The following is a 12,426-nucleotide window of genomic DNA, read 5'->3' on the forward strand; positions in this document are numbered from 1 at the left end:
AAACCACTACATTTTTGATGAACCCACTCAGCGCACATTGTACATTGAATGGAGTTCACTCCGACACCCTTCCTGCACACAGCACACGGCCACTTCCCAGTTCTTTCCACCTCACCACATGCTTTACCACTTGCCATCACCTTCGTCTTTCTGTTGATATATTGAAACAAGGAGAGGAGAAAATGTTAAATTCTTGATTAAATTGATGTAAAACATGAAATAATGATTTCTTCAATGACATCTCATCGATGTGACATGAATTATACCTGCCTCTCATCTTACTTTGGTTCGGATTGTTTCACATCGCTTTTTCAACTGGGAGAGGGGTGGAGCTTGTTGAACTGTGCAAGCATGTTTAGTTGGTCAAGACTAGCGTCTCAGCCTAGACCAACAACAGAGCTTATTTATGGCTTGATCTTCGCTTATCACTATTTTCTTAATGCTTTTCTAAAGTCGAAACCCATTCTTGATCTGGTGACCCAACTTGTGTGTGTATATAGATTTCTGCCTTTGTTGTTGCAGTGTAAAGTGGAGTTCCAAGAGAACTGTCTGCTGAAGTTCTCTGGGGAGCTGGATGCTGAGACGACCAGGGAAGACCTGCATGATTTGTTTGGAGAGCATGGTGATATCCAATGGATTAGCTTTACCCGTGGAGCGGTTGAGGTGATGTTTGTGCTTTACGTGGGAGAATATTTTTTATTCCATAACGAAATTTAGAATTTTATTGCAAAATGTACTGCAAATCAGTTTTTCTCAATTTTATATTCAAACTTTCTGGCAAATTGGTTTTGTTAATTTCAAGGGTGCTTCAGATTTGACGTGAACTTTTGTCAAGATTAAATTGATATATGTGGGAAAATTACAAGCCCAGACCAGGAATCAAACCCAGGTCCTCTGGAAAACCATACCAGTGCCCTGCCATCTGAGAGGGAAGACCCTCTCGTGTTCAGGCTGTTGGTCCTCTTATTGTTGGCAGCGAGTGCCCTGGAAGCATTGACGGTAAGAGAGTGGCAATTACTGGCCAAAAATATTGGCACCCTTGAACTTTTTTCAAATAATGCACTATTTCTTCCAGAAAATCGTTGAAATAAAAATATATATTTTGGTATCAATTTTTGGTACCAAACCGTTCAATCTTGGTTTCATCAGACCACAGAATCTTGTTTCTCACAGTCTGAGAGTCCTTTAGGTGCTTTTTTGCAAACTCCAAGCGGGCTTTCATGTGTCTTTCACTGAGGAGAGGCTTCCGTCTGGCCACTCTGCCATAAATCCCAGATCGGTGGAGTGTTGCAGTGATGGTTGTCCTTCTGGAAGTTTCTCCCATCTCCACACAGGATCTCTGGAGCTCAGCCAGAGTGACCATCTGGTTCTTGGTCACCTCTCTTACCAAGGCCCTTCTCCCCCGATTGCTCAGTTTGGCCGGGTGGCCAGCTCCAGGAAGAGTCCTGGTTGTTCCAAACTTTTTCCATTTAAGAATTATGGAGGCCACTGTGCTCTTGGGAACCATCAATGCAGCAGAAATTTTTTTGTGGGCTTCCCCAAATCTGTGCCTCGACACAATCCTGTCTCTGGGCTCTGCAGACAGTTCCTTCGACCTCATGGCCTGGGTTTTTCTCTGATATGCATTGTCAGCTGTGAGACCTTATATAGACAGGTGTGTGCCTTTCCAAATCATGTCCAATCAATTGAATTTACCACAGGTGGACTCCAATCAAGGTGTAGAAACATCTCAAAGATGATCAAGAGAAATGGGAGGCACCTGAGCTAAATTTCAAGTGTCATAGCAAAGGGTCTGAATACTTATGTAAATGTGATATTTCTGTTGTCTTTTTAATAAATTTGCAAAACTTTCTAAAATCCTTGTTTTCTCTTTGTCATTATGGGGTATTGAGTGTAGATTGATGAGGGAAAAAATGAATTTACACGATTTCAGGATAAGGCTGCAACATAACAAAATGTGAAAAAAGTGAAGGGGTCTGAATACTTTCTGAATGCACTGTACTATAAAACTATTCAAAACAAGTTTTGGCGAGGGTCTGCAAAATTTTGATTGCCCTTTCTGGTTATGTCTGCAATAAGGGGTGGATTTTCTCATATCCTTTTTGGTGTATTGGGTAAAACCGAGTAAGCATTTCCCTCACTGACGTTTGTTGGATTCCTATGGCTACTTGGCATAGATGATTGATTATAATTAGCTTGGCAGAGACGAGTAACCATTCCCAGATTTATTATTAGCCATAGAAATGCTCAGCCCCATCTCAAATGTGCCGACAGCAGTATGGGCCTCCACCATCACCCTTTGGACAAACTTTGCCATCAAGACTTCAACCCCCTCACCCCTCCTGCCTTTTCATTTCTGTCCCTCTCGCCTGCCGTCCCCTCGCCTGCCGTCCCCATCTCTCACCCGTCGTCCCACTCTCCCTTTCGCCCGCCTGCCATCCCTCCCTCTCGCCTGCCGTCCCCCCTCTCTCTCTCTCTCTCTCTCTCTCGCCCACCGTCCCTCCCTCTTGCCCGCCGTACCTCTCCCTCTCGCCCGCCGTACCTCTCCCTCTCGCCCGCCGTACCTCTCCCTCTTGCCCGCCGTACCTCTCCCTCTCGCCCGCCGTACCTCTCCCTCTCGCCCGCCGTACCTCTCCCTCTCGCCCGCCGTACCTCTCCCTCTCGCCCGCCGTACCTCTCCCTCTCGCCCGCCGTACCTCTCCCTCTCGCCCGCCGTACCTCTCCCTCTCGCCCGCCGTACCTCTCCCTCTCGCCCGCCGTACCTCTCCCTCTCGCCCGCCGTACCTCTCCCTCTCGCCCACCTTACCTCTCCCTCTCGCCCACCTTACCTCTTCCTCTCGCCCGCCGTACGTCTCCCTCTCGCCCGCCGTCTCCCTCTCGCCCACCGTCTCCCTCTCGCCCGCCGTCTCCCTCTCGCCCGCCGTCTCCCTCTCGCCCGCCGTCTCCCTCTCGCCCGCCGTCTCCCTCTCGCCCGCCGTCTCCCTCTCGCCCACCGTCTCCCTCTCGCATGCCTGCCATCCCTCTCACTCTCGCATGCCTGCCATCCCTCTCACTCTCGCATGCCTGCCATCCCTCTGCCCTTCTTTTAATCCCCCCATTTTAAATCCCTACAAAAAGGAAAACCAAGGTGTACTCAAAACGCTAATTTAAAGATTTTGAGCAAATTTGCTTGCCTAACGTGTGCTCAATGCCAGACTTGGATGGAGCCCAAGCCGTGTGTAATGGAGACTCCATAAAAATATTGTGCATTTTTATAAGGTTAGTGGGGACTGGGAGGTGATTGAGTGAGATATGTGCAGTATTTTTTCAAATGGGCATAATCAACTTTGTACCTTTTCCTTTTTTCTTCTTTTTTTCTTTGCGTTGCAGGGCGTTATCCGATTTGAGTCTGGCGCTAAGCAGATTTTGAAAGAGGCAACTGAGGTCAACGGTGGAGAGTTGCAGCTAAAAGGTTGCACTGTGGTGTGGGAGCTGTTGGAAGGTGAAGTTGCACAAAACATATGGCAGGAGCTTCTCACTGAGCAGCAGGACATGTGGAACAAAGTGCGCAGTTGGAACCGAGGAGGTGAGACAAGAGGCCTGAGGATTATGTAACATTGCTCATTGTATACTGAGAGAGGAGGTGATGCAAGGCTTACGGGCTCACTACCTTGTTTGTTGTGCAACCTACGTGGTGCGGCACCTTAGGGCGACGTGGTGGAAAAGGTGGGAGGAAGTTTGAAGGCGGAAGAAAGGGGAATCAAAACCAATTTAAAGGGAAAAAGACAAAGTTTGAAGATGATGGAGGTTTGTACACTTGGCATGTTTAACAGTACTGTATAATATAGTAAATTAAAGTTTTAACCTGCACTTTGAGAGAAAGACAGTGGTGTTCAAGGGCGTACAACATGTGGGTGCAATACACAATTTGATTGTGCAATTAATGTATATGTATATATTGCGAATCGTGGTGTCTGTTTCCCTTCTATGGCTGCTGCTTCCTGCGCTGTTTGAAAAGCTGCGCACACAGGCAAAGCTCAACATTCACTTTTAAGTAGCCAGCTTTGACTCTGAGTAAAACCAAGAGTGCAACACCATTAACCTTTTAACAGTCCATTAAATAATTAAAATTGATTGACGAACTTAATATTTTCCTGGGTACGAGTACTTTTACTTGTACGACATATCATTTGAGCATTCGTTCGGGATGGCACTTGCTAACTCAACTGGACTACTGTCCAGTTGAGTTCATCACATACTGAACCCTCTGTCGTCTGTCGTCTGTCGTCCGTTAACTTTTCGACGTTAACACTCCAGCGTCCACAAATATCAACCGATTCTGATCAAACTTGACATGCAGCATCCTTACCCCAAGGACCAGGTTTGTATTACACTTCAGCCCGATCCGTTGAAAAATGGCTGACATAGGCGACCATTTTGTTTTTGGTCATGAAAACGACGTTAACACTCTGGCGTCCACAAATATTAACAGTTTTTGATCAAACTTAGAATGTTTAACCCTTACCACACAAGGTAGGTTGCTATTGCATTCCAACCCGATCCGTCACAAAATGGCCGCCGTAGGCCGCCATATTGTTTTCAGCTCAAACGACGTTAAGACTGACGTCCACAAATATTTATGGATTTTGATCAAACTTGGTGTGTGAAGTTGTCCAGTCAGTTCAGTTGAGTTCTGCTTCCCTGGAAGCTCTAGTTCACTTTGCACCATCCCTGTCTTTGGCTGACTGTTCCTCCTCAACATTTTATGTTTTCAGGATCAATTGTTATAGTCGTGTATATAATCCAATTAATTAAGTGTATACATATTTCTTTTATTGTCTAAAACAGTCCAAAATCCTTAGATTCTTGGTTTTTTTTATCCTGAAAACTGGCAACCCTTCGGTCCCAAGGTTCTCGGATTTGTGGATGGTACCCTCACCTTGTTCTGTTCACACCATATGGACTGTTTGATGAAAAAAACTTTGCTTGGATGTTGGAGAACATGACAAATAGATGAGTTTCTGGCATGTAAGAGGGGTGCAGGTGCTATATGTTTTGGGTGAATGAATGAATGATCGCTTTAAGGCCATTTTCCCCGCTAGAGCAGGGGTTAGCCTTGCGAGCCCCATGACAATCATGGTTCCCTGTTTGAGGCAATGTTTTTATAGCCGGATGCCCTTCCTGACGCCAACCCTTGGTCACGCTCTTTCGATGCGCAGGGATACGGTGTACCGTATCATGCAGCATACACCTTTCCCTTCAGCTTCAACGACACTCCCCTCCTCGTTAGCACGCCACTCAGTTCCAGAAACTTCTTCCATGCACATCTCACTCTAGCCACCGTTGCCGAGTCTGATCCACCTTCTCCATTCAGCATGTCTCCTGGGTAGCAAAATGTTTTCACACCTTCCAGCTTCACCCTGTCTCCAAGATCCAACTCAACATTTCCTCCATCTGCAGGTCCCTCTGTGCACACCTTACATTTGAATGTAGCTGCCACACTGGTTAATGACCCTCTCAGACCACTAAATTTTTGATGAACCCACTCAGCGCACATTGTCCATTGAATGGAGTTCACTCCGACACCCTTCCTGCACACAGCACACGGCCATTCCCAGTTCTTTCCACCTCACCACATGCTTTACCACTTGCCATCACCTACATTTTTCTGATATTCACCTTCAGACCTTTTGTCTCCATACATTCCTTTCACGTGTTCATCTTCTCCTTCAGTCCATACATACTCTCCGCAATCAACACCAGATCATCTGCACACAACAACTCCCACGGTAAACCCTCCTTTACATTCCGAGCCAGCACCTCCATCACAGCTACAAATAGTAGTGGACTTAGTACTGACCCCTGATGCACTCCCACCTTCACCTCAAACTCACCACTGTTCCCGTCCTTCGTCCTTACAGCTGTGCGCGCTCTCTCGTGCATTGCCATCACTACTCTGATCAACCATTCCTCCACTCCTAACTTCCTCAATACCCATGTCACTACTTCGCGTGGAACCCTATCGAATGCTTTCTCCTTCTTCTTTCACCACCAGATTACAGATCTCTGCCATTCTCTTCACACCTCAACTTCCCGCTGCCTTCAACATATCTCCCACAACTCCCATCGGCCCTCCTGCTTTTCTACTCTTCATTGCTTTTATCGCTTTATCCCTGGTGTTGGGCTAGCGGCTAGGGTGTCAGCTTAGGATCCTAGGATCCTGGGTTCGAAACCCGGTCGATCGCTGAATTAACGCCAGGGGGGTTGACTCAGCCTGTCATCCTTCCGAGGTCGGCTAATTGAGTACCAGTTCACTGGTAATTCCCTGTTTGTCGTTAAAGGCAGCAAAAAGGGTTGGCGTCAGGAAGGGCATCCGGCCGTAAAACATTGCTTCAAAAAGGGGACCGAAAAACAACAACTACCACGGTTCCCGAAAAAGGCCAACCCCCGCTTGCGGGGAACAATGGCCTCTAAAGGTGGTTTTTTTATTGCTTTTATCGCTTCCTCAATTTCCTTCTCAGTTATCTTCTCTGCCGGTCCTAAAACTGGGTTACTCTCAATGTTGCCGTCCCATTCATTCACTGCATTCAACAGCATTTCCATATATCTCTTCCATCTTCCTCTAATTCCATCTGGGTCCACAACGAATAACGTTGTTGTTGTGTCGCATTCCTTGTTTTTGTTTCTGCCTGCTAAAGGATAACATCATCCGCATGCCAAATGAGGAAATATGGGATTAGTTTCACATTACACTGAACATCAAATTAGCTTGCATTACTTCTTTGCTAATACCTCATCTCCCCCTCCCCAAGTGTTGATGTCATTACCCCACACACACAACGCGAAAAACTGGGTTAAGCAATCGATCATCAGTTCATGATCGAGGAACTGCTTATTTGTTGAATATTATATTTTGAACATGAATGGGAACATTAATAGGAAGACAACTTTGCTGTTTCACAGTATTTTGGTTTTTAATTCATCCCTATCCCGCATGTGCAGAGATAATATTTTTACTCTGTCTGCCTGGCAGTCAAACAAAATAGAAAAACATTCCAAACAAGAAATTTACTGTTTTTAGGGATGTTATTAAAGGACAAACAACAGGCACAGAGAACTAAAGTAATGTTGGATAGGGTGATGTAATAGACTGGGTAAAATGGCGGTAAAACACCAAAATAATTTATTTATACTCCTTTAAACCTTTATTACCCTCGCTTTAGGAGAGGGTATTGCATTTGAGTCCGTTTGTTTGTCTGTCTGTCCGCACAGATTAAATATGATTTTCTCTGCAACCGTTGGTCCGATCACAGGAAATTTTCACCATAGGTGCAACTCCACCTGGAGAATGTTTTAATGATAATTATGACGTCACGGGTCACGTGGTTTGGCCGCCATCTTGGAAAAACCGAAAAACTTTGCACCTCTATATCTCCGAAAGCGCTGAATAGAAAAAATTGAGACATGGCTCATTGTGAAGAACTCTCCATGGGGAATAAAACATGTTAATGATGATGTCATAGGTGCCTCCATTATGACATCATAATTCGACAAGTACAAAACTTCATCCGATCAAGATGAAATTTATTGATGTCATAGGTACCTCCATTATGACGTCATAACTTGACAAGCACAAAACTTCATCCGATCAAGATGAAATTTCTTGAGCATAATCTAGGAATAAATTAGTTTAGAAAAAAATAATAATGATTACGTCATCAGTCACGTGGTTTGGCCGCCATATTTGTTTTAACACAAAAGCCTGAAAAACCACTGAAAATACATCCTGGCGAGGGGTGTGAAAATACATCCTGGCGAGGGTTTGCAATCTCTGATTGCTGTTTTTCTTGTTTAAATTGAATTATATACTTGAACATTGTAGAACACAAATCGTTTTCATTATGCAAGAACCATGCTGCATATCGAGAGGGTGTGGCATGTGAGATCCCAGTGTGTACCCTGGTCAGAATAGGTACACCGTATCCCTGCGTGTCGTAAGAGACGACTAAGAGGGTTGGCGTCAGTAAGGGCATCCGGCCATAAAAAACATTGCCTCAAAAAGAGAACCATGACAATTACAACTACATATGGGCAGGGTGCAGCCCGAAGTGGAGATCGGTTTCTGAGGTTTGGGACATGAAATGTAGGGACAATGACAGGGAGATCAGGAGAAGTGGTGGAAGGATTGGTCAGAAGAAGAGTGGACATATGTTGTGTGCAAGAGACGAGATGGAAGGGAAGTGGTGTGAGAATGGTGAAGGGTAGGCAGGGACAGAAATACAAATTTGTGTGGCAAGGGTGCCCGGAGGGCGTGAATGGTGTTGGTGTCCTGTTTTCTGAGGAGTTTGTTGACAGTGTGGTGAGTGTGACTAGAGTGAGTGATAGGTTGATGATGGTGAAAATGATGATTGGAAAGCTCTTGGTGAACGTCATCTCGGGATATGCTCCGCAGGTTGGTCGAAGCAATGAAGAGAAGGACAAGTTCTGGTGTGCGATAGAGAAGCTGATGGAAAACGTGAAAGATGAGGAAGTTGTTGTGGTGGGAGGAGACCTAAATGGACATGTGGGAAGGAGTATGGATGGTTTTGAGGGAGTTCATGGGGGTTACGGATATGGTGTGAGAAATGGAGAAGGTGAAAGGATTTTGGAGTTTGCTGATGGAGCTGATTTGTTGATTTGTAACACTCAGTTCCAGAAAGAGGATAATAAGCTCGTTACATACACGTCAGGTGGGTCGACGACAACCGTTGTCTACCTGATGGTGCGTAGGCGAGATAGGGGGCACCTCCGGGACACAAAGGTGATCCCGGGGGAGGAGGCTGTTTCACAGCACCACTTGGTTGTCTGCGCCATAAGGGTGAAAGGTGCGAGGAGAGCGCGGCGGGTGAAGTACCAACCAAGAATGAAGGTGTGGAGGTTGAAAGAGGTGACAGTAAGGGAGGCATTAAAAGAGAGGCTGAGTAGGGTAGAGGATGATGTGGTTGAGCTTGAAAGTGGTTGGATGTCAATGAAAGCTAGTCTGTTGGGAGCCGTTGGTGAGGTATGTGGATGGACAAAAGGACCACCAAGGCACTCGGAAACATGGTGGTGGGATGATGAAGTTGGAAAGAGGATTGACGAGAAGAGGAAGAAGTTCAAGGAGTGGCAGAAGGCGAAGGGTACGGGAGCAGAAACAGCAGAGCATGAAAGTTATAAGGCTGCAAAGAAAGAGGTAGCAAAGGCGCAGGAGGCATGTAGGAAAATGTTCGGAGAACGCTTGGATTCGGAAGAGGGTCAGAAAGCAGTATTCAGGATTGCAAAGCACATAGCGAAAGAGAGGTGTGATGTGATGGGGGTGAGTTGCTTGAAGGATGAAGTTGGACAAATCGTTGTCGACCCAGATGGAATTAAAGGAAGATGGAAAAGATATATGGAAATGCTGTTGAATACAGAGAATGAATGGGATGGCAACATAGAGAGTAACCCAGTTTTAGGACCGGCAGAGAAGATAACTGAGAAGGAAGTTGAGGAAGCGATAAAAGCAATGAAGAGTGGAAAAGCGGGAGGGCCGAAAGGAGTTGTGGGAGATATGTTGAAGGCAGCAGCAAGTTGGGGTGTGAAGAGAATGACAGAGATCTGTAATCTGGTGGTGACAGAAGGCCGCATTCCATTGGATTGGGCACTGACTGACTTTAACAACTTTACACTACCCGGGGTCTTTCTCCGGCCAAACCATTGGCCCTCTTACACTATGGGTTCTAAAAACCAATTCCCATTGGCCAAACTGTGGTGCTCTTCAATTTGGGGTCTCACTCCCCCGATTCATCTCCCGGTGCCCTCGTACAATTTCTGGGCTGCGACGTGTACCTCTCCCAGTGGGTCTACCCACCTGCACACCTCCACCACTGCAGTTGCCTCCCAGCTTACCTGCTCCTTACCCTAACCTAACTACCTGGGGAAGGCCCTCTGGCTCTCTCCCCACTCCGTGCCCTCTCTGGCACTGGGCTGCCCGATCCACACCCGGGATCCTCAGGCACCCACTCACAACTACCGGCTCCCAGAGCCCACCTGCGGCCTCACCTGGCCGACATCCTCACAGTGGTGGAGTGCCCAACCAACTACACACACTAACAGGCTACACGCCCAGCCATTTCCACAACACTAATGCACCCATTCACAACACCATTCTGCAACCGCACCACAAATGCCAATATCCAACCACAATTTACCTGCACCCTCTACCTAACACTTACACTACCCGCCCCGGGTGCTCGTGAAAGGGGTCCACTCTTCCCCCATCCACACCTTCGCACCATGCACACCACTCCGTACCACTTACTCCAACTCTCTCCACACACCTGTACCTGCACACCTGTGCTCTCACACCTGGTGCCACCTGCACCCTTCTCTCCCCAAGCGCATTCGCGCTGATCCACACACTCACTACTCATACACTGCTCCACACACCTGTCCAGTTGCACACCTGTGCAATCACACCTGTTCAATTCTCACAAACACACGGCATCATCTCAGCTAACTACTCCCTTCTGAAACTTGCGCTTCCCAGTCGTCCCTTTAACTATTGCGCTCCCTCGTCATTATCATCCATACTAATCTACCTGCGTCCCCACTACAGGTATCAGTCACTAACTAAACTTAACGTTACCTAATGTCATCTTCTAGGGCCCTATCAATATAACCTAACCCACCCGGGCTAGTTTTCACTGCCATACACCCCATAAGCTATTGCTCCTTTGCCCCCCCATGGGAAGGATGGTGGTTTTGCCATCCCACCACATCGGGGGTCTCTCACTATCAATTTTGCATGTCAAATTTCAACAAATTAAAAATTTGCCAATCACTGCCCATCATCTGCCAATCACTACTGCCAATCCCTTGCCAATCATCAAATTTTGTTTTTCTCTAATTTTGGGTCCAAAACACTAACCTCATCACCCAGTCGACTCACTAATACCTCTCGGTGCGCCAATCCCTGTCCAAAGCCCGGCTTCGTAAAGCCAAGCAATGGATGCTGGTTGTTTTGTGCCGGCGGCTGGATGCGTCCGGCATTCGGTGCAGGGACGGGGGCTTACCCGTGCCGAGATCCCACGCACCACCTCGGCACGGAGCCATCCAATGCCCCGTTCTCGACCTGCCGGCACGTCTCACCAAAAAGTGGTCGCCATGACGACCCTTTCTATCGGGCTGCCAGCTCCGCCTAGTGGAGCCTGGACGCGGCCGTTCAAAGCGAGGCCCGGCACGCACCGAGGGCCCGATTCGGCTATAAGTCGCTCTAACCTCTAACCCGTTTAATGTCGATGCTTCACCTGCATGCTTACACCCCGAAGCCCGTTCCTTGCTCACACATCCAGCCGTGCTCATGCTCCTCGTACCTTTCCTTACACACCCAGGCACACCCATTCCACTCACAGCCTTGGTCACACACCTGACCACCGAACACTTTGGCACACATTCGTTGGTAGCACACCTCACCAAACACACCCCTCTATACAAGGGGAAAGGTGACCCTCTGGAGTGTGGCTCGTACCGAGCGATAAAGTTATTGGAGCATGGAATGAAGGTATTGGAAAGGGTGTTGGAGAGGAGGATAAGGAAGAAAGTGAAGATCGACAAAATGCAGTTTGGATTTATGCCAGGAAGAGGAACGACAGATGCGCTTTTCATTGTGAGGCAGTTGCAGGAGAAGTACATGGAGAAGAGGAAGAAGTTGTTTTTTGCGTTTGTTGATCTGGAGAAACAATTCGATAGGGTTCCACGCAAAGTATTGACATGGGCATTGAGGAAGTGAGGAGTGGAGGAATGGTTGATCAGAGTAGTGATGGCAATGTACAAAAGAGCGCGCACAGCTGTAAGGACGAAGGACGGGAACCGTGGTGAGTTTGAGGTGGAGGTGGGAGTGCATCAGGGGTCGGTACTATGTCCACTACTACTTGTAGCTGTGATGGAGGTGCTGGCTCAGAACGTAAAGGAGGGTTTACCATGGGAGTTGTTGTATGCAGATGATCTGGTGTTGATTGCGGAAAGTATGGATGGACTGAAGGAAAAGATGAACAAGTGGAAGGAATGTATGGAGACAAAAGGTCTGAAGGTGAATATCGGAAAGACGAAGGTGATGGCAAGTGGTAAAGCATGTGGTGAGGTGGATAGAACTGGGAAGTGGCCGTGTGCTGTGTGCAGGAAGGGTGTCAGAGTGAACTCCATTCAATGTACAATGTGCGCTGAGTGGGTTCATCAAAAATGTCGTGGTCTGAGAGGGTCATTTACCAGTGTGGCAGCTACATTCAAATGTCAGGTGTGCCCAGAGGGAGCTGCAGATGTAGGAAATGTTGAGTTGGATCTTGGAGACGGCATGAAGCTGGAAGGTGTGAAAACATTTTGCTACCTCGGAGACATGCTGAATGGAGAAGGTAGATCAGACTCGGCAACGGTTGCTCGAGTGAGATGTGC

At 47.3% G+C, this 12,426-nt stretch overlaps 1 protein-coding gene across 1 annotated transcript in view; it reads left to right on the forward strand.

Moving 5' to 3' along the window:
- SSB (small RNA binding exonuclease protection factor La) overlaps nt 1–12,426 on the forward strand; it is a 38,776-nt gene that overhangs the window by 24,905 nt on the left and 1,445 nt on the right. Inside the window, exons 9-11 of the mRNA XM_078782181.1 lie at nt 523–663; nt 3,370–3,565; nt 3,688–3,786. Coding sequence (XP_078638307.1) covers nt 523–663; nt 3,370–3,565; nt 3,688–3,786 — 436 coding nt within the window. The remainder of the gene's footprint in view (nt 1–522; nt 664–3,369; nt 3,566–3,687; nt 3,787–12,426) is intronic.

The sequence above is a fragment of the Myxine glutinosa genome, chromosome 7 (genome assembly GCF_964187855.1).
Source record: "Myxine glutinosa chromosome 7, kmMyxGlut1.1, whole genome shotgun sequence".
Lineage (NCBI taxonomy): Eukaryota > Metazoa > Chordata > Myxini > Myxiniformes > Myxinidae > Myxine > Myxine glutinosa.